The sequence below is a fragment of the Marmota flaviventris genome, chromosome 11 (assembly GCF_047511675.1).
Source record: "Marmota flaviventris isolate mMarFla1 chromosome 11, mMarFla1.hap1, whole genome shotgun sequence".
In the NCBI taxonomy this organism is placed as follows: domain Eukaryota; kingdom Metazoa; phylum Chordata; class Mammalia; order Rodentia; family Sciuridae; genus Marmota; species Marmota flaviventris.
In genome coordinates this window covers 9,239,981-9,263,282 of record NC_092508.1, presented here as the reverse complement: position 1 = coordinate 9,263,282, position 23,302 = coordinate 9,239,981, and the positions used below count along the sequence as shown (strand labels likewise).

The following is a 23,302-nucleotide window of genomic DNA, read 5'->3' as shown; positions in this document are numbered from 1 at the left end:
TCTAAGTGACAGCTTTTGGCCTTTGGGGAATGAACCACTGAATTCTCGAGACATTTGCCACCACCTGAAATTCCAGACCCTGAGGTAGGTGTAAACAGGAAAGCTCTGCCTGTGTGGCACCCACTCTAAGAGCGAGGCTGCTGCCTGAGAACACCACAGTGGCGTGGGTTCTGCTTTCCTCCTCCTGTCCTCCATTCCTATGTCCCTAGTTTCCTTGGGCTGTTTAACACACATGGCCCCTAACGCAACAGGCCACAGCTAACCCACGTGTGTGTCCCCATTCCCATTCTAAGCCAGCACACCAGTCTTCCTATACACATCTACACTTTACCCCAGCTTCTCTTTCCTGTTTGACTCATAATTCTCATTTGACTCAGTCTTCCCACATATTTTTCTTCGTCATAGGTTATTTTACAGGGTTGAGAGCAATTCCTTGTACTATGCATGGCCCAAGTCAGCATGGGAGCCCATTTGGGAACTTCCAGTGGCAATGCCACTGGTTAAGACCACCCAGATACATGTGAATTTCTATTTAGCTCTGCCAAAAAGATCCCACACAGCACCAGAGATGGGGGTGACCTGCTGAAGCCACACAGATTCCCAGAGATAGGTGTGGTCTGCCAAGATGCCAATCAACCTGTTGACTTCAAGACATCGTGAAGCAAGACTCCACCCCTGAAAACTTATCCCTGCTTTGATGCACCCCCTTAAATAAGCCACCAAAGCCATTTTTAAATTGTTCTGTTCCAGCTCCGACCAGAACTGGAAGAATCTATCAGCTGCTCTGCTTTAAAACCTACTCTTCAACTCCACCTTTGATTTCTTTACTAATTATTTAAGGCTTTAATTTTCTCAGGTGGCTTATACCCTCTTGGGCAGGATAAAGGACCCTGGTGAGGCGCTGGCAGCCTCACTATATTATAGTGTATTATATGCTTTTGTGCATAGCCTCTATCAAATACAAAGAGAGATCATGAACAAACTGACAATAAAGCCTGACAGAGAGGTGACACAGGATCAGTCGGGTCTTCCTTCAGAGGGTGAATGCCAATTTCTCATAATAGTTCTCCTATAGAAGTAAGAGTAGATGCTTCAATATGGAATATTGACATTGAAGCCTCAATTCTAAGAGGTTCACATAATCCTTGATACTATGAAATTTGACTGAACAGATCTCAATATTTTAAAAATTCTTTTCATTTTGTTATAAAATATTTTATTTCTATGGAGTCTTTGATGTGATCAACGCATCTCTTACTTGATTGAGTCTATACCCACATAAATTGAAACAGCATCGGCAAAGGTGGGCAGGTCCCGTCATTCATGTTATTTAAATCTCAGCTCATGAAACACTCATTTCTGTCATTTATTATTGAACAAAAGGCATGTTGTGTCTAATAAATGTGTTTCTCCAGAACAATTAGAAATGAATTATTTTAATAATCTCTGGAAGAATTGCATCCAAATATCTAACTCAGAAGTGGCAAAGGAATGAGATAAGCTCACAAACAAAATGACTCTTGTTTGCTTTCAAGCTGTTTAATTCATTTATAATGCTGTCTTGGGATCATCCAAGTCTCTGGTGTGAGTAAGAAAGACAGGCAGGCAGAGTTTGAATGGAAGAGCATGAGCATGCTTACTGTCTTCCTTCCACAAATGTCTTGGTTAATGTGTCAGATTTTAACCAGCATGATGCTTGTAACTCATTTATGATCCCAACTAGGACATTGGGTTTGGGCTCTTTTATTCAGAAAAAAAGAAATCCATGCCTCAGTTCCCTATCTGATCAGGAAAATGTCCCCCTTGTGGGGCTGGGGATATGGGAGTCCTCAGGCTGACACAGATCCATTTGGGTGTGGGGAAACACATTTAGCTTACGTCCTAATTCACGTGTACGACCTCTGGCAGAAGTCAACACACCTTGCAGCGTGGCCTCAAATCATACCCCAGTCCTCAGTGTGGAGGCCAATCTCAAATTCTTTCTTCAAATGATAATTTCTAGAGGTTCATGTGTTCTTTAAAAAAGGGGGGGTCTTATAAACTGCCCCAAATTTCTGTCCTCTCTGAAGGTCACACAGCTGGGCTTTTGCTGTGGAATAAAGCTCAAGGTCACTTGTTTCACAGATGAGGCCTTCCCTAGTGTTTCTAAGGCTCCTTCAGAATAAAAGCAGTTTTTATCTGGCATAACATCTGCCTCCAAAGAATGGCTCACATATAGCCCACCTTTGCCATTTCTGAACTAGGAAGAGATGCAGATTTGCCAACAGGTTTGTCAAATCTCACCTCTCCACTCCCAGGTTCCTTATCTTATATCCAACAGCTTTGGGCAGCACCTGAATTCTAGAATAATCTACTCTTCTCTCTCCTACTGAAACCCACTCCTGATGAAGCTAAGTTATTCCAGTTTTTTAATGTGCTACGTTTTAGGGACATTTGCATTTAAATAGGAAATCATGCCTTTATTACATAGGAATTAAGCTCAAAAAAACAGGAATCCTAGTACCCTGCCAGGCTGCTGTCTCAAGGAAATTTGGAATAAAGAGACTTCCCCAGATGGATTGAATCTTTCACCATGTAAGCCCCCTCAGCCCGCATCCTTCTGTCCAACAGCATGGACAACTGGATTGTAACAATGTTGAGTCACTCTTACTTTTTAAATATTTTTTTTTTAATTTAGTTCCAAAGCATGGGCCTTCATAAAAACTTTTCTGAAATTAAATTACCTCCTGCTATTACTGCTGGCTGGTAACTATAGTTTTGTTATTCTTTAGAAGACCTATGGGGAACATTTATAAACTCATGAATATCTCTAGCTAAAATTGATATTTGTCAACAGTTTTATTTTTTAACTGCAAAACTAAAATTCACTTGCCTGAGTCAAGTCAAAATAATGGGTAAAATGTAAGGCATACACCCAGTTGCCTGTTCCTGTGGCCAGTGGCACCAGCTCTTGTTGTGACACAGTTTTTAAAAGCACAAAAGCTAGCAAATGAAGCATATGCTGGTGACTTAGATTCAGAAGTTCAGTGTCAACCTTCTCCCAACCATTAGCCTTTAAAATTAGAACTCCAAAAAATGGGAATTAAACACAAGTCTAGACCCAGATGATTCCCACCAAAGCCAATTAAAGTCAGTTGGACTGGCCAGAAACACTTTGGGTAGTTCAAAAGAGGAAGGATGGAAGCAAACGTTCCCCAGGATAACAGGGTGGGGATGCTGTTATGGTTTGGAGATACAGTGCCCCCCAAAAGCTCCTGCACTGATGCAGGAATATTCAGAGGTGAAATGATTGCACTGTGAGAGAGAGCTAGAACCTGATCACTCCCTCCTGGTTGAATGGACCGACTGGGTGGTGTGGTGACTGTAGACAGGTAGGATGTGGCTAGAGGAGGTGGTCGCTGGGGCATGCCCTAGAGGGGGCACCTTCCTACAGCTCCTTCCCCTCTCTCTACTTCCTGGAAAGCCATGAATGGAGCAGTGCCCCTCCACCACACCCGTCTACCATGATGTTCTGCCTCACCTTGGGCCCAGAGCAATGGACTCAGCCCACATGGACTAAACCTCTGAAACTATGGCCCAAAATAAACTTTTCCTCCTCTGAGTTGTTCTTGTTGGGTATTTTGGTCATAGTGATGCAAAGCTGCCTAACACAGATGCCAAGAGCAACCAAGGCTGTGAGTGGAGGAAACAGAGGCCACCTTCAGTGGTCTGCATATCACATGTGCCACTTCTTACTTGTAAAATTACAAAATTCTTCCATACATGTAGTCACATGTCAACTTCCATGAGGGCTTTTTCCGCATCTATAGAGATCTGTGCCAGCCCAGAGCTTCCCATATGCCACAGCCCTGTGATGTGGACATTTCCTTCATTCCCATCACTGGATGGAGGCACTGAGGCTCCAAGGGGCTAAGTGATGCAATCCCAGAAGAGCTGGAGTCGGACCCCAGACCCCAATCTTTACCCCAAAGTCTTCTGGCCTCTACTGCAGCACAAGCCTCACACTGCATCAGAGGGTTCTGTACAAATATGGAAACCCACACTGGCATCCCATGGACCAAGTGGAAGGCCAGTGCTCTTTTAAGACATAGGTATTTGCTGTCACCTTCAATTCTCTCTCCAAAGCTAAAAAAAAAAAATAGGCCTTCATACATTTCTTCCTGATCTAAACAAAACTGAAAATGTTAGGACCTTTGGAGATACTATAAGATTTTTAAATTCCAACCCTCACTGAAATTATGTGACTTAATTCCAGACAGCCTCAATATTCCTGACCCCCTAATTTGGGTGAAGACATGTCAGGCCAACAGCATGTGGAAGACCCTTCCTGCCAGGGCACAGCAATGGAATGGGTATCTCATTAGCATCCTGTGAATTAAACCGAGCTTAAGGTTTAATTGGAGTACATTTGATTAAATTATAAAATAAGTTGTTCTTATGGTAGAAAATGTACATGCAAATCTATACTAACCTAAACATGGAAGTCCATACTTCCCACGTTTTCACTTAATCTATCAACTTGAAAAGGTCCTTCAGGCAAAAGTCAAATTTGGCTCCAGAGTCTGATTTTAGATACCACATTATAACTTTATATTTTAATCCCCAAAATCTACCATGCATGGAAAATCCTAGGAGGGGTAAGCGTTGACTGCAAAATCAATGAAAAGAGTTCAAGTTTGCAGAAAAGTGACCATATTTCACGACAAACCTCCACTGTCCACAGCTTAGCCCAGCCTCCGCCTCCTATGGCACCAGGGTAACCAGGGCTCTTATCACCCACGTGTTCCGCCAAAGGCTCTTTCCATTCACAACTCCTGTATAGCCTTCCTCAGAAGAGTGCCTTATTGTCACTTCAGCTGGTGCTTCCATGACCTCTAACTCACTCCTTTAATATTTTATATTCCACTGAACATTAGTGCTTCTGGCATCAATGTTTAATTTACCCAATTTATATGATTTTGTTCAACTCTATGCTACTCAACACTGGTATTTTGCTTATAAACTCTTCATTTGCTTCAATTTTTTCCCACTTCTTTCCAAAATATTGTCACTGCAAAAATAAAATGTGTAAATGACAGTTTTGATGCTCTAAATTATTAATGACCTTTGAATTCTGGGAAACTGAAATATTCCACATTTTCCTGGGCTCGCTCTGATTCTCTGAAGATTATCCTACTAGACTCCCCCGAGCCCTCCTCTAATTCCAGCCCTCCAAGATGCCCCTCTGCACATATCACATAACCACCTCAGGCTGAGGTTTGAGACACAGCCCTAATTTTCTGCTCAGAAATTGTGTGGAAACCAACTACAGTCACAGAGAATAGATGATTGTGTTCAGGGCAATGGCCCAAGAAGGGCTGTGGCGACCTTGCTCAGTTTATCCATTATTGAGCAGCTATTGCATTCCAGGGAGAGCTTTCTCCTTCCTTCTGGAGTCAGCTTCTCCATCCCTTATTGACTTGGAAATATCCTGTTTAACCACAGAATCTTCATTAAACTAGACATTCTCCTCTAACGTGAACTTGGGAGAGGACTCATGCCTGCGGCTCAATTTAATGCTGATCTTAACCTCAAAACGCCCATTATGTGAAGGAAGTTGAGTACTGAATGATTCTCCTGTTGCCAGTGAGTAGCAGACATGCAGGCGGAGGCCAAATTTCTTGGGATTATTCCTGAAAGACAAAGAAAAGGCAGTCCAATGGAGGAAACCACGTAACCGTCCATGAAAGCCTGAGAGTTGTAAGGAGTGATGTTTGTCCTGCCCCTTCCCCATAGAGGTGGTGGGTTCCTGGCCAGTTCTGGGTCAAGGCAATATTTGGGCACCATCTTCTCTGAGTCTGCCTTATCTCACATTCCCTAGAAACAAACCAAGCTTCTACAAGATATTCAGGCAAAAGATAATCTGGGACTGACATAAAGCAGGCCTGACAGCTCTGAACTAACCCAGATCAGTATTCAACACAGCCCAGGTCAACTGAGTCATGTGCCTCCAGCCAGAGACAAAGCATCCTGACCACCCAGGAGCTGCCGCACCTAAGCAACTCATCAAAGTGGTGTCTGCCATTTTTTCTTGCCCTGTAACCAAGATCTACCTCATGTACAAAAAAAAAAGGATGCAATTGAAATTTAGATTGGCTGGAAATTTTAAAATGTTTTGTCCAAAGACATAAAGCATATAATAGAATTTTTTTAAAATATGGGAAGTGGGGGAAGAGGAAGTACTGGGGATTGAAATGGAGCAAACTATGTTTTATGCATTGGTGAATATGTCAAAACGTACCCCACTATAATGCTCTAGTAAATACAAAAAATACTTTGATCAATATCATTAGTCATTAGGAAAAGTTTAATCAAAACCACAGTGAGATATTTTCTCACACACATTTGAGTGGCAGGAGTCAAAAATTATAAGAATTATTAGTGAGTGTGTGGAGAAATATCACTGGTGGGAATTAAAAGTGGTTCGGCCACTGTGGAAAATAGTTCAGCAGTTCCTCAAAAACTGGAACAACAATCAGCATGTGACCCAGCATTCCACACCTTAGGCATCCACCCCAAAGAACTGAAAACAGGGACTCAAACACTTGTACACACATTCACAGAGGCACCATTCACAGCACCCAAAAGGTGGTAACAACCCAATGCCCATCAGTGGTATATGGACAAATTGAGCATCCCTAACCTGAAAATCCAAAACAGCTCAAATTCCAAAGTTTTCTGAGCAATCATAAGGTATCATAAGTGGAATATTCCACACCTGCCTTCACAATCATGGTCTCAGTCAAAGCACACAAAACTGTTTAAAATATTGTATGAAATGACCTTTGGGCTATGCATGTAAGGTATAAATTAAACATAAATGAATTTCCTGGGTAGACTTGGGTTTCACCCCCTAAACAATCTCATTATACATAAGCAAATATTCCAAATTTGGAATACCAAATATTCCAAATCCAAAATTCAAAACACTTCTGACCCAAACATTTTGGATAAGGAATACTCGGCCTGCATATTCATACAACAGAATATTAATTCGACTTTGTAAAGAAATGAAGTGCTGGACATGGTACAAGCATGAATTGAAACATGGTGTTGAGTGACAGGCTGGACCCAGCAGGTCTTTCCTGAGTACAATTCCATTGGCATGAAGCACCCAGTTATCCACAGAGACAGAATGCAGACTGGTGTGGCCGGGCTGGGCAAAGGGAAAAGTGGGGAGTCACTGCTTGGAGTATGGGAGCTTTATTATGGGGTGATGGAAATATTTTGAAGCTAGATAGTGATTGCACAACATGGTGAATGCCACTAAATTGTTCACCTTAAAATGGTAATTTTATGTCATTTGAATTTCATCTCAATTTCTAAAGATTTAAAATACCTCTGCCCAGTCTTTTGTCTGGCATTTCTCACCTCAGGGTAGGCAGTGTCCAGGCCCTGTGTCCACCCCACTCCACAGCCATCCTCACCTCTTTTTCAGTGCCATCTCCCCCAACCTTCATGCGTTCACCCACCCACTTTCTGCCCCACCCCCAGTGTCCACGGCCAGTGTCTCCCGTGGTGGGTCTGGTTCCCTGTGATCCGACCTTTGCTCTGGAGGAAAGAACCCTACTGGCCACCCAGTGTCCCACTCAGGGCACCATCCCGCTCTGCCCCTCCTTCTATATCAAACTTAGCAAAAAGGCAGTCCCACAGGTAGGGGCTCTTCCTGGTCCCTCTAAAGGGCTCCCTGCCCACAGTGATCCAGGGGGAATTCCTGGTCTCTTCTCCCAGGTGGGGTCCAGGCCTAAGTTGGAGTTCCGGAAGTGGAGCCAGGAGCAGGCCAATGTTCCCAAAGACGACTGCTCAACTTCCTTGTTCCCTCTCACTATCTAGAAATCTATCTAGTGTTTAACAAAAAAAATTTGATTTTTAACCACTTTAGAAGATGTCCAAAGTTTTAATTGGCCTGCCTTTGTTTTCTCCTCTGAACAGGTGTAGGGAGCATGGGTTTGTGGTTGGTCTCTGATGGAGCCCTGCTGGCTTCTGATGGAGAAGGCAATGAGATAAGAATCCCTGGGTCACACCATGTGGATAACCAAAGAAGAGAGAAATTGTGCTCCATTTGTGTACAATGAATTGAAGAGCATCTGCTGTCATGTATAACTGATTAGAATAAATAGATAACTTTTTAAAAAATTTTTTCAAAAAGAGTCCCTGGGTGTCCCAGGGAAGGCTGAGTGGCTATCCTGGGGTGGGTGGGGCTGTGGGTGGGACCGAGAAGGCGGGTGGGGAGCTCAGAGGCAGACAGAGGCCAGAGGTGGAGAATGTGTCAACTCAGTTTTTAGTAAAGCCACCCAGAGCTGTGACCAAGAAGCCATTCTAAGAACCACCACAAAGGAGCCAGAAAGCTCCAAAGTGTTTTTTAAGGCAGAATGACAGAGTACTGACGTATCCAAACAGAGTACTGAAGTACCCAAGCCAAGTTGGTGTGCTTAGAACAATAGATTAAAGGTATGGAACTTTTTTAAAAAGGAAAAGGAAAGAAAAAACATTAAAAGGTCCAGAAAAAAAAAAAGGGGGGGGGGGCTAGAAGCAAGAGTTGTGAAAGTCGAGTCTCTAGTCTTCTGAGGAGTCCCTGAGGCCCTTTCAAGGGGTCCATAGGGTTGAAATTATTTTACAAGAATATTGAGACACGTGCCCTTTTCTGTGTCAACAATGGCAGTAAAGATGCAAAAACAATGATGAGAAAGATTTCCAACACCCTCCCAAGAACCAGAGCTGGGTCTGGGCATCAGCTGACCCTCCCATTCGCAAAGGGAAATGTCAACTTCATCTAGAATGTCCCTGATGGCCAGTAAGAGTGGAAACCTTCAGACCTCTCAGCCTGGGATGCACATCTTCACACCCCGATAGAACAGGAGATAAACATCAAATACCTCTGCAGCACACAGAGCCCAACCACCCCTCAAGCAAATACACTCAGGCAGTTATTTTTCATAGGGTGCCTTTTTAAATTTTTTTATTTTTTAAGAATGGCTGAAAGACAAACTATGGTTACCCAAACTTGCCTATTTGGCCAACATTTTCTCTCACATTAACAAAGTGAGCCTGTCACTTTGAGGAAAATAACCACTAGTTTTTGTTGTCAGAGATTAAGTCTGGGCTTTCAAGGATGAATTCGAAGTTTGGGAAACTCTTATCTTCCAATACTTAAAGACATTTCTGATGAGACTGATGGTGATATTAATCATAGATATGATATTTTGATATTGTATTAAAAATGTGTCAACACTTGGAAGCTCCATGTATAACTCAGTGATTCAATATTTTCCAACTCACTGATACAAGACGTTACAGAACCATGCCTGAGCACAAATTCGCAAAAGGACAGACCAATAGATGAAACCATAGCAGAGTGCAAAAGTTTATCGATGTGGTTTCAGATTCTACACTCAGTTAACCTTTAAAAATCTACCACTTGTCAAGTTTGGGAGTATTTTCAAGAATATCCACAATTATCTGAAAGGACTTTAAAAACGTTTCTCCCTTTTCCAGCTAAATATCTGTGTGAGACTCAGTTTTTTTTTTATATATTTTCCTAGCCCTCAACCAAAACAACACATTGCAACAGATTGAATGTAAAAGCAAATGCACAACTCCAGCTGTCTTCTTTTAAGCCAGACATGAAAGAGATTTGTAAAAATGAAAACAATGTCACTCTTCTCACTATTTTTTTTTTTTTTTTTGGTTTCGGAAAATATGGTTCTTTTTCACATAGAAGGTGTTATTCATGCTAACATGTGATATGCTCATTGAATAAATTAATAACTTTGTAAATGCCTCAGTTTTCATCTATTACAATAACTATCAATACCTAACCCACTCAACAAAAGCTCTTCAGAGTTCTCACTCACTTCTAGAAATATAAAAGGCTTCCAAGGCCAAAAAGTCTGCAGACACCATGCCGGGCAAAGACAGACAGTTTTGCAAGTAAAACTCCTGACACAATATTCAGTGGCACGTCGTCAAGGGAGTCTGTGATTCAGAAGACAGAAATGGGTCAAGTTCTGGAGACCAGAGCCCTGGGGCAGCTGGCAAGGCCTGTGGATCTCAACCATTGTCCTGCACTGCCTTGGGACATTGAGTCAAATACCATGGTGACCATATTACAGAGTGGTGTTACAGCTGTCTTCATCTGTGTTAAGATTACTCTGTGATGTTCCAACAATAACGAATTCACCTAACAATGCATTTCTCCCCACTGTCAAGTGGCTTTAACATCATGAAGAAGTCCGTCAAGTCTGCTGCCATGTGGATGCAGAAGCCACTTCCCAGACCCCACTGGTGCTTCTGTCCAGTTTTGGAAAAGTTAGGCTGTGTCCCCTAGCAGCAGCTTCCTCAGACACAGGTGACGGGTCATTCAGAAGCCACCTGACATTCTACACTTGGAAGGGTTTTTTAGACCAGGCAACAGGGGCAATTATTACAATAAACTAAAGCTCTAATCTCATCTGACTCAGAAAAACGGATGAGTCCACTTATATTTCAAGCCAAATTTGAAGCAGCAACAGAGGGCAGAAGACCTTGGTGGGGAAAGACCGGAAGCTTCCCCCCATAGAATATGAAAGAAGTACCAAAGAAGGCTGAGGAGGTCAGCAATGTTCCGGGCATCAGTAAGGGTCAAGTTCAAGGACTTCCAACGCCAGTGTTCTGAACTGAGACACCAGGAGAGCAGGGACCACGTCTGTGTCCTCACCCTTGCCAGGTTGGAATGTGACTCTGGCACATTCTTAGTGCTCACAACACTGAACCCCCAAGATGACAAGTGGAAGGACTAAGTCCCTTCCTGGGGAGTGAGCAGTCTTCAGGTGCTAACTGGGAGGGGCTGCGTGTCCCCCATGGGCGCCCCCCGCACCAGGCACAGCCTAGCCACTTTATAACCAGGAGCACGTACAGCTCACTGATTATGAACTGGAAAACAGGACGAAAGGAGAAGCCCTTCTGAGAAAAGACTAACAAGGCAGCAAGGCCACCACGCTTCTTCTCTTGAATATAAATGTTGAGTAGGAGCCCTATCACCGTGTTTCCAAGGTCATGAATTAGAATCTAAGACTCACAGTTACCCGTCTTCAACCCAGGGCTGAATGGGCATCTCTCCTCCTTGGGAAGCCTTAAAGTGTAGCAAGCTGCACACACTGCCCCACGGCCACGCCCCGGGATTTTCTCTTCCCCAAATTCCTGTCCTCACCTGCAGCAAACTTTAGAGAAAGAGAAGTCCAGAGGGTTTAGTCCCTGGTATAGTATATACCACAGAAGATCACAGAAGAGGTAGACATATCTCAATCCCTCCAAGGGGTCCTGGGAATAGTGCCTTTGGTGCCTTGCTCCTGTCCCGTCCCCAGGCCAGCAGCAGCCGCCGCCTCACCTGCATCTCACCTCAGGACCCTCCCTAGACCTGCTAGGTCAGGTTCTGCCGTTGGAAGGATCCCCCACATGACCTGTGTGCACAGAAAAAGTTTTGAGAAATGTAGCACAAAAGGTCAAACCCAACCGGACAGAAACTTCTGTTTCTGCCCGATGCCTGGGTTTCCTTATGGTCCACAGCTGAACTTGACATGAGACTGCTAAAGACGCAACAAAGACTGCTTTAATCCTGAGTGTCCTAAGAGAGGACATTAGGGACAGGGGGAGTAGAGGCAGTGTGGCCCAGAAGGAGGGGCCCCAGGGCAGGAGGGATGCCAGGGCAGGAGTCCAGAGAGAGCTCTCCCTTCTCCCATGTCTTCCCTGGGCCATGAATTAGCTCCTGGGCCTTAAGCAAATGGCTTAAGTCTTTTTGGGGATGGTAAGGGAGGGATACCGGGGATTAAACTCAGGGGCACTCAACCACTGAGCCACATTTCCCAGCTCAATTTTGTATTTTATTTAGAGAGAGGGTCTCACTGAGTTGCTTAGCACCTTGCCGTTGCTGAGGCTGGCTTTGAACTCACGATCCTCCTGTCTCAGCCTCCTGAACTGCTGGGATTACAGGCCTGCACCACAGTGCCTGGCTTAAGTCTCTCTTAAACTTTGGTTTCCTAGTGTTTAAAATAAAAGAGATGGAGAGGCGACTAAAATCCCCTTTCACTCTAAATCCTGTGACCCTGAAGATGTCACAGTGATGAAGTCATCGCCTGAGGTATCTGGAAGGCCACCAGCATTCCACACGCCTCTACAATGGTTAGCGTGGGGGATACATTTCAACCTTCTGCAAAACGTCGATGCTGAAGAGGAACGTGATGAAACGCACCTCCTCTGGGATGTAATTTTAGAATCATCTCTTTAAGTAATTTATAATAAATGATTCAAACACGTTGCCGTATTTTTGTACAGGCAACGATATGATCATCTTTCTGTTCCATAACATAAAAGGCAGAGATGGCTTTCTAATCACATTAGTCCCAAGAGTCATAATTCAAACACAAGCCAGGGAAATCCTAGACGGGCTTATCCTTTACCCATTAACAAACTGACAGCTGGGCTGTGCTTACCTTCATGATCTTGGGCTAATGTGTTTCTAATGCTTATTGTATTTTTATTATTCATAAAAGTACTTTCACTCTGAGGCCCACAAGGCAGTTTCTGCAAGTGAAATTTGAGAGAAAACACCTCCTTCTTTAGCAATAAGTGGATCTCCAGCACCTTTCTTTTGGGCTGAAGTCCAAAGCATCTATTCTTTGGCTCAAAAGTTTTTAATAAGCATTGTCACCAAGGTATTCGTTCAGTCAAGAAAAGGGGCTTTGATGTCCTCTTAGAAAAAGACTTTCTTGGAAGCGGTGTGTCTCTGCTCTCTGTCACACCACTTCCCCCTGGTTCATCAGGCCTGTCCCTTCTGTCATCCACTCGGCACCCTCTCTGCTTGTGTCTCGCTCCCTAAAGGAGAAATTTCTCCAGAGTCCTGGCAGAGCCGTGGGGACCTGACCCCACCCCACACTGAAAGGGACCCCGGAAGGGCCCCAGCCCATTCTGATGTTCTGACCGCTGCTGCTGTCCAGATGCTGCTCCTCCGACCCTCTATGGGCCCCCCCGTCTGTCCTCCCATCCCATTTCTTTCTCATAAGCCTACCGGATCACTGTGCCTCTCCTCAAGGTCTCATGAGGGACTCTGTGTTTGCACTCATGATGTGGAGAAATTAACTCTCAGAGAAGGGAAGGAGAATGGTAGGACATGTATTCCTGCCTTCTGCACATCGTCACTACCTAACCGACCGAGAGGTTCGCTAATGGTTTCAAACCAACAGGGAAATAGCATCAAAGACTCTGTGGGTGCAAATTATTCTGACCTGTTTCTTTTTGAAAGGATGAGGAAAGGATTATGAAGATGTCACTTAAAACGTTCCCGAGGGGTTACTAACTTTCTGGGTCCCACTCCCTGTGAGATGACCTTGGATCAGAAAGTATTTCCTGCCTTATTATTCTGTAAAACTAAACTCACTTTCTGTGCCCCTATATTCATGTACTTTCCCATATCCCTCAAATATAAAATTCAAATACAGAATAGAAAAGCTCAGCCGATTTCTATCCCATTGTTTTCTTTTGTTTATCTTCCTCATTCAGTTTGCAGACTGTTTCTGAGCCTCTCCCATGCGAAAGGACCAGGCAGGTCGTTACCATAGATACAGAACAAGCCAGACCCAGAGGCTGATGTTAAAGAGTCCACCATCTGAGACACCCCCCCCCGGGGGAAGCCTTCCGTGATCTCACATCTGTCCGGGACCTTCCTCTGGGCTCCCAAAGCAACACATCACACTGCTCTAAACTATAGGTTACTCCTCCAGCACGCTGCCCCCAAGGCCTTCTAGCTGTTTCTGGAAGTCATGGCTTCCTGGACCAAACTTGTATTCCCCAAGCCTAGGGAAGTAGCAGACATAAGGCAGGCGGCTCAAGAACTCTGTGATAAAGTGAATGCAAATAATAATGGACACAAAGAAATAACAACATAAATCGAAATCCATGTGTCTCATAGGAAAGGAGGTTGCTACTGGTTTTGAGGGAGCTACTTTGCTCTGAAGCAGACAGATTTTCAGCTGAACCTGAAATACCACTGGGGAGTTGGGAGGGCAGAGGGGCAGGGAGGCAGGGGCAGAGATGCAGGGAAAGAGCGCAGGAAGGAGGCTAACCTTCTAGATGAGGAACAGTATGAGCAAAACTACAGAGATCTCCAGGGTGTCAGAGGGGTGCAGGGATTACGGCAGGGGCACTAAAAATACCATCTGTGAGTAGAAAGCTGCTGTGTACGTGCTTTAGAAAGTCAGCAAGAAGTGGGCAATGATGGGGATGCCCACAGCCTTGGTTTCCAGGGTCGTTGTCCATGATGGACTTTGGAATCGGAATCACCTGCTGCCCAGCAAAAGCCATGAGAACTGGAGTGAGGGGCCCGGAAGATGACATTTCTCAAAGGGCTATTCTTAGAAAAGAAAAATTTTAAAAACTCCCTTAACCTTGGGTACTGGGAATCAATCGAGTGGAAAGAGGGCAACAGAGGACAAGAAGAACTGAGAGAATCTTGGAGAGGTGAGTTATGCATATGAGCTCTGCTGGACCACAGTGCCCAGATATTTGCTCCAACATTATTCTGGATGTTCTCTAGGAGATCATTTTTAAAATATTTATTTTTTAGTTGTAGTAAAACTCAATACTTTTATTTCATTTATTTATTTTTATGTGGTGCTGAGGATTGAATCCAAGGCCTTGCACGTGCTAGGTGAGCGCTCTACCACTGAGCCATAACCCCAGCCCCTAGGAGATTTATTTTTTTAATGAGATCTACAATTATATCAGCAGATTTTGAGGAAAACAATTTCCCTCTATAATGTGGGTGGCCCTTAGTTGAAGACCTAAATGGCAACCTCAGAGAAGTTGCCCTCTCAAACAAAGAGGGGATTCTGCCAGCAAATAATGCTTAGATTTCTTTTTTTCTTTTTTTTTTTTTTAAAGAGAGAGGAGAGAGAGAGAATTTTTTAATATTTATTTTTTAGTTTTTGGCGGACACAACATCTTTGTTTGTATGTGGTGCTGAGGATCGAACCCGGGCCGCACGCATGCCAGGCGAGCGCGCTACCGCTTGAGCCACATCCCCAGCCCAATGCTTAGATCTCATCTGCAACACTGGCTCTTCCCTGGACCTATGGCAGGTGCCCTTTGAACTCCAAATCTGAAGTCCAGCAATTCTCCCTGAGAGTCAATCTGCCAGCTTCTCCCATCAGATTCTGGACTTGCCAAGACTCCACAATTACATCAGCCAATTCCTATACCTATCCTATTAGTTCTGTTTCTCTGGAAAATCCAGATGGATGCAAACCTTTTGACCTTGAGAGATAAGGTCAATGGAATCTAATTTGGGATCTAAGAAGGCTGAATGCCACCAGCAAAGAGCCCCATGCAGATTCTCTGACACTTGACCTATAAGATAATTAAGAGATCAATCATCAACTAGGCCACAGCTGGCCCACAGTCAAGTTATCTTCCTAACAATCAACCCTTGTAACCAAAGCAGTTTTCAAGAACTAAAGCACCCCTGCCTGTGTAACAGTAAACACTTTAAAAAGACCTTTCCAGAACAGTGCAGTGCCTAAGAAAAGCAAGCTTCAGCTTTATCACAAGCCACCCATCAACCCGCCACTGTGAGACATCCCCTCACCAAAGTGCAGCTGACAGGAAAGAAATGAGTTCCATTACCAGATGAGAGTGGTGTGGAAATAACAGAATGGCTTTTATTTTGATAGATGATCTAATAAAAAGATATAAAAATGATTAGAAACAATAACATTAAATCGCCAAATACAGTCCTATTTGTTTTGTGCTATGGAGTGGGTTCTTGCCTTCAGGGGAAGGTGGGACTTTATAACTTCCAATTTTAGAAAACTGTAAAAAGAAACATGACGATGATGGTCTTTTATTGCCAGAAAACTGCTCCTAAGTCGCTGTAACTGCCCTGATGACAATCCAGAGGCCTCAACTAGACAGAGAGGATGAGCAGCCTTTTCACCACCGCCCCCCACCCCGCCCCTGCAGCAGACAGCTCAAGGATGCTTCTGAGGGAACTCTGTGCCCCAGGACGTGGGTCTGGCAAGGGACCTGGTGACCCCAGCCTGTTGGCTTGCTTAGAGTCACCCAGGGGTAAATGCAATGGTTCAGATAAGATTGCCGGCCACTCTTTCCCTATATTCACTGAAGCTAAATGCAGAATCAACAGCAGCAGAGACTCCACCCTACAGACAACCAGCATGGGGTGCAGAAGGAAGCACTATCTCACAGGTGCCCGAAGCTCTTGAGAGAAGCAGGTGCCCCTGATGAAGATGCGCTTCCTATGAAATGATCTGCTAAAATCAGCGTGGATATATGAGTCATGGCTTCATGCTCAGCTGGGTTTGGCAAGTTTCCTGCCAGGTGTTAAACACCTCCATTGCCTTCTCAAGGAGTCAGTTCCAAGCCAGTTCTAGGCAGGGCCTCCTGGCTAGGGCTTTCCCACGGAGGACTGCCCCGATCTGGTCAATGACCACAGTATCCATGAGTCAAGAGGACATGGTGACTGCCTTGTAGATTAAAAGTGTGCATGGCAGGACCAGCCACTGGGAAAGAAAGCTCACAGGAACCCGACCACTCTGTCATTCAGAAGTTCCCAAGAACGCCCTCTGTTCCTCCTCTGAGACACTTTTGCTCATGTCGTCTTATTCAGAGGTGATCAGTCCTGGAAAGGGTTCTCAGGAACCAGCAAGGATGCCCCTGGGGAGCCTGGGAGCCTCCTTCTTGCCACCTTGGGAGGCCTGGCGCTCTTCCACCTGCTCAGTTGGCTCTCCTTGGGCCCCACTCCTGCCCTCCTGCACCTCCTTAGTGACTAGGTGCTCGCGGCTCCCACAGCCCTTCCCCAGTTATGTCCCCCTGCCCAGCTTTCTCTGGCATAGAACACTCAATACCCTTTACTTTTTTTCCCATAAAATGCATTGATAAATGAGGCTTCTCTTCAGGAAAGAGAGCAGACTGGTCCAAACTGGCAGAGACGGAAGCCCACAGGGTCCAAAGGACGGGCTTGGCTTGGTAAAAGCCCCTCTTGTGCGTCACCCCCTGGCACCACCACCAGTCTCCCCTCCCTCCCCAAAACAGGGATATAGCTTCGCCTTTTCGTTTACATCTGTGTTCATTTTCAAAGATTTAGCAGAAATGATCATTTCCACAACTCTCTTGGGTTCCTGACCACATTCTGCCTTTTCCAGGAACTATCTTAAGGAGGATAGTATATTTAAGCAGCTGCAATATCACACCTAAGACAGGAAAATCACGGGTTTTCCAAGATGGCAAGGGCAGCATGTGAAATCTTCCTCCAGCGGTAGCCCCATTCCTTCAGCACTTGAACACCACACACTGTTACCCAGTGTGTCCACATCACCACAGGAGGTGACACCCAAGAACCCTCACCGGGCTGCCCTTAAAGCCAACCTAAACCCAATCATGCTCTTTCTGGGTCTGGGGGACTCCCTTTCGTTTAACATTAGCTTCAGCATAAGTAGGTGCACAGCTAGAGAGAGGAAAAGACGTCGAGACAGCAGTAACAAGGGCCAGAGGAGAAGACGGCCCCGGGGACAGGCCTCTCACGAAGAGCATCACCTCCCTCATCAGGGAGCTTCTGGTGGAGCTGGGTGTCCAGGTACCTGAAGTGTCGTAAGGGATCGTCATCCTGATGGGGACTGGCCCCCAGGGCTATTGTGCTCCCCTGTTGTCTGACTCCTGAACCCCTGTCGATAACCAAGAACCAGGAGGCAGGAGAGGAAGCTCTGCTCAGAGCCTTGCCCTGTGCCCCATGTGACCACTGCTAGTAAAGACCATGAGGAACAGAGCCCGGAGCATCCATGATGATGCTGGTCCCACAAAGACCAAGAACGGTGGGACGGCTTCCCACCCCACTTCTTCTCATTCCTTTTCCTACTGGCCTTTTGCTTCTGTAACTCTGTTATCATCACCAGGAAAATGTGAAGGCCAGCAAGGACACTGTCACACTGGCAGGCAACAGTTCCAACCGCTGAAAAATAAATACTGTGCTTACCTTTTCTTTCTTCCATTTATCTTGATTCTACTAACAGATATGATCTCTCCTTCGGATCAAAGCAAGATCTACTATTGCACAAATGTCCTGCAACTGCTTTGTAAATCACATGGAGATTTATTCATCTGTATGTTGCATACTAATACATAGTTGGAGCCAGAAATACAGAAGGCTCCTTCAGTGAATGCTCTTGGTCTTTCCTCTCGGGTTGCTTTACCCACCACCCTCTATGTCAACGTAGATTTTCAAGCTACCGGATGTCCCCTTACCTCTGATGGCTTCGTGGTACATTTTCCTTTTCCTGAACACTCCAAGTCATTTGCCTGGCTGTCTCCCGGCACACAGGTGCTGGTCTTCACCACCAGAGTTAAGCGCAGAGCCACAATAGATTTAGTAACAGAATCATTCACAAAACCTAAAAGAAAATGGGATAATAGGGAACATAAAGCTTTACCCATGGTTTATCTGTAAGACTATGAATTTAGTTTAAGCAGCATTCAAGTCTGATGAATAAAACACATTCAAGCAAAGGAATAAAGCACATGGCCACTGTCCATTCAGGCCGCAGATCGTGCATGACCACTTGGGCCAAGGGAAAGGAGCAGGGGTGGCTCAGCCATCATCTGACACCCTTGCTCTGCTCCTGCCCTTTGTCTCTCAATCCCAACTCTGTGCTCCATCTTAGAATTTTTTCTCTACTTTTGAACCGGGTCTTTTGCCAGGGAGCAACCCACCCCTTCCTTCTGTCACATTGAATGGTCACAAATGTGGGAAATCCCCAAAGGCCCCAACCTGTATCAGTTTGCCTGAGCAGCACTCAGTCCCCTCCCAGGTGGGCGTGCAATGCAGGTACACATTCTATACTGGGCTTATTCATGCAATATTTAACTTGACCACCAATCTGACCTCACTATCAATTTTATGCATCCAATAAAATACATGATTTGGGCCATCTAATAAAACAGGGCTACTCAAAGTGGGATACTGACTGCAATATCATTGATATGGCATATTTACCACTGAATAATGCATCCATTCATATGTAGTAGGTAGCAATATATATGTAATAAGTTGACAAAGAAATATACTCTGTAACTGGAATGGAGATATAAATGCTGTATTTATTGCATCAATGATTAAATTATTTCAGTAAGCAAACATCTTTTCCTAATTAGAATATTCATTTATATCTGATTTTTTACTTCAAAACAAAATAAAACTCATGAATTTGACAAGATACTCAATACCCCATAATCAATGATGTTCAAGAATAAGATCAACTCCAAGAGCCTCAATACTATGAAGCTATGCCCATAGGTATTTTTATGCCAAAAGATTTTTAGTACCAAGATGGCATCAAAAATAAGTGGGGAAAACAGGAGAGAAAATAATTTTTAGGCCAACTGAAATGAATTCCATTACCAGGTTAAAAAAAAAAACTGCATTTGAATCCCTACCTCACACCACACATTAAAAATAAATCTAGATAGCTTAAAGAGCTAAACATGAAGCAAAAAAATTTAAAACTCCAAGTGGAAAACATAGAAAGCTATTTCACTGATCTTGGGGTAGGATATTCCTTAAATAAGATACAAAATAATAACCCATAAAAATAAATCAATCAATTTAGCTTTCTGTGAATTTAAATTGTATATAAATAGCCATAAATAAATGTGGTAGACTAGACACCGGCTTAGAAATAAAATTTACAATGCATAAAGCCAGCAAATGATTAACTGCCAAAATATACAAGGAATTCTTTTGCCACTTGCTTTTTGAAACATTATTTGTATTTACGTAAATATTAAAACCTACATAGCAGTGATAAGTGCTTACTGCTATGTCAACATAACATACATACACAGTAAAAGTATATAAGATGTACGGAAAGAAACAAACCAACATCAAAAGAAGGAGAGAGGGAAACAGGGTGGGAAAGGAGGGCACCTCTGACTGTATAGATACTATTTCTCTATTAATAATATATAAAGAAAACACACAAAATGTATATTAAATCTTGTGTATAAAGTAGCCCTGTATCCATTTCTATAGTTTCATGTATATCTAAAATATTATTTAACTAAATTTTTTAATATTATTTATTATAATTAGGCATCCCAACTGCAAACAGGATTTGATGGGCTAGAAAAATAGTATCCCAACACCTAGGATACACAGTCCCCAGATGATTTTGTGGTTACCTTCTCTATCCTTTTTGAGCTCTTTCCCCCTCACTGCATCAAGGTCCTTATGTGAGGAATCTCATTTGTTCATTAAGTACATTGCATTAAAATAATGATAACAAACTGAATAAGAAATAAGACCCATGTTAAGTCGCCTTGTTTGCATGCAAGTAGCATCATCTCATTAACTGGTGGTCACTTCAGAACATGTTGCTTCTGTTAACAAGAAATTAACAACTTTCCAAATAGTTCCAATGTCCTCAGCTTAGAAATCCTTGGGTGCTGTATATTCCCAAAGGTCATTATCATAGATTTATTCAGTAGTGCATGACACATTAGGGTTCACTTTTCATATTTTAAATGTGAAGAAATCCCTTGAATTGAGGGATGAAGGGAACCCATGCTCTCTGGGGTCTTTGGTTTGGGATTCTGCTATGTGGGTTCCTAGAGATCCCTTCAGCACCAGTGGGTCAGCAGGAATGGGGAAGAAGTCCTCTAGTTCCCAGAACTGCTCCCTGCAGCTATGGGAAGTTAGTCTCTGGGTTCCACCTCCTTGTTTCCTGAGCATTCAGTCAGGCCTTCTCTAAGCGAAGCCAGTTCCTCAGATGCCATACAGAGTCAGGAAGACGAGTTTCCCCTTCCCAAAGACAGACTGAGAGACCACTGATGGAGAAAAGAAGGCCTAGCAAAGATGTCATCTCATGGGCACCAAGCAGAGGGACATACGGGAGCAGTAGACAGGAGACCAGAGGATAGGGATAAAGCCCCAAATGGAACAAACCAGAAGACTAAACCCTGGTGAAGGGAGCCCGCCAAGGAGAAGCCCAAGGAGCTCAATGAGGACCTGACCTGTCCACCTGTCCACACTGGCTGTCAGCCCCGTGCAGGTGGGTTCCTAGGCAGCCCAGGTCCTCCAGGAAAACCACCTGTGAAAGGCCACCAGTTTCCTCCCTGCTTCAATCTGTACGGTGTGTATTCTAATGTCTCCTATGAACCATGTGCTAGTTGAGAAAATAGAAAATTACCCAAGACAAACAACTCTATTTTTAGGCTTATCTTGGGTCCCCAGGACCCCTCAACTCCCATCACTGGGGCTTTGGGACAAGACATTTACCCTGACTCTCCTTGGGCTGAAGGAAGAAGATACAGCTGTGCCTTTAACTAGCCTTGAACTTACGGGAACAACGGGATTAGTAACACCTTGATTATCTAAGAGGGAGGCTTCTGCTTTCCCCACAAAAGGTGCTTAAGACGACATGTTAAAAAGGATTTGGGAAAGATTTTAAACAAGTCATGCCCCTCTGAGCCCACATTTTCTCACACATTAAATAGGGATAATAACCCTAAATGTGGAGGTGGCTATGGCATTCTTTGCCAAACTGGGACTCTTTCCCAAACTATAAGGAGTGTGCTTTATAATTACACAAGCATAAAGTAAAAGCAGTAAGACTGTCCCAGGCAGAGGGACAATATGGTCCCCTACGCCCAGTGTCCTGGGGAGCAGGAGCTTTCTTCCTGGGATCTCCTGTTGAAACCTGTATTGTAAACTGGCTTTGGGAAGGAAGGAAATGGAAGTCTACACAAAAGGTCCTCTTCTGAGAGCTTTCTATTTCCCTTATAACGTCTGCACCGTGTACAAACACTCACCCAACTCGGTAACCATCTCACGATTCCTCTGCTGCCTGGGATACTCCTTCCCCAGTCTCATAGCCACTGAGATCCAGCTCAGAGCACACCTTATTCCTGAGTTTTCCTCAGTGTTGCCGCGCACTCTGAGCCATCCCGTGTCCATCCATGCTCAGGACTATGATGTCACATACCAGTCCCTCAGTACCTTCCATCTTGGTGGTTTCTTATTGTGCCACCTACACTGAAGCTTCCTCAATGGCAAAGGACAAGTCTTACAGACACAGGGAGCAGGAAGTTGAGACACAGGTACATGTAAGACAGCTGCCAAAGAGAAGTTTCCAGAATGTCTATCACCCAATATGTCCACTTTGAAGAACAGCAGTCATTTGAATGCACACATTCCAGTTTCCCAGCTAAAGATAGTAGAGAAATGGAGCCTGGTAGAAGGTCAGGATGCTACCAAGGATCCTACTCCAAATGACATTTTTACACATAAAATAATAGAGATAAAAACAGATATCAGAGATTATAAAAGTGTTTTTCATAACTTTGCATTGTTATCTGGCTTCACATTAAATTATCTTAAAAATTTATATCATCTATTCACTAAGCATTTAGACCACATTGTGCCCTATCATCATGTAAAAACGTCTTCCTTCCAAAGGTGATAATTTTAAAAATTCTATTCAACTATTCAATTTACTTAAGCTGGTAATAATTGGCAATAATTCAAACGAGTGCATAGTTTAAAATATACAAGGTGTAGTTTTCTAGGTAATTTGTTTCATTTCCTTAATAAACTTTTACTGAGCTCCCTTCTATACATAAGGCACCACAGCAGACACAAAGATGAGTCACGACCACTAAGGGTTTCAGCCACTCCAACTTCAGTCAAAAGTAGTGTTTTTAAATAGTGTGGTGAAACTAGTGCCTTCAAAAATTTGCAGGGGCTTTTTTGAAGCACATGTTCCCAGATTCCAGCCCTCATGACTCAGAATCAGGGGTGTAGGAAGCGTCCCGGGCAGTCACGTTTTGGAAAAATATTCCCTAAGTAATTCTGATGTCTGCTTTCAGTTAAGAACCATGGGTCTGGTAGAAAACCTGACCTAAGTCATGTAAGTACGACTATTATTAAGGCAACAACCACCTTGAACCAGAAGTATCCATATGAGCCTCTGAAAGTACATCTTATCCTTTCCATGTTTGAAATCCAGTGACTCTGGTATTTAGACAATGTTTATATTCTCCAGCTCATGTAAGTGTCTGAAGTTCTTGGATACAACTCTGAAAAAGATGTCTATGTTAACTGTATTTATTTAATAAAACCCTGAGTGTTTGGGTCTTAAAATTCCCTATTAAACAATTCATGAAATTTCGTCTCTCCTGATTAAATATAGGGACCACGTAATGCATTCTAGAAGGTAAGGTGAGCTAC

General features: G+C 43.9%; 1 protein-coding gene across 1 annotated transcript in view; it reads right to left on the bottom strand.

Moving 5' to 3' along the window:
• Positions 1-23,302, bottom strand: part of Dner (delta/notch like EGF repeat containing) — a 291,214-nt gene that overhangs the window by 123,477 nt on the left and 144,435 nt on the right. Inside the window, exon 5 of the mRNA XM_027942023.2 lies at positions 18,325-18,470. Coding sequence (XP_027797824.2) covers positions 18,325-18,470 — 146 coding nt within the window. The remainder of the gene's footprint in view (positions 1-18,324; positions 18,471-23,302) is intronic.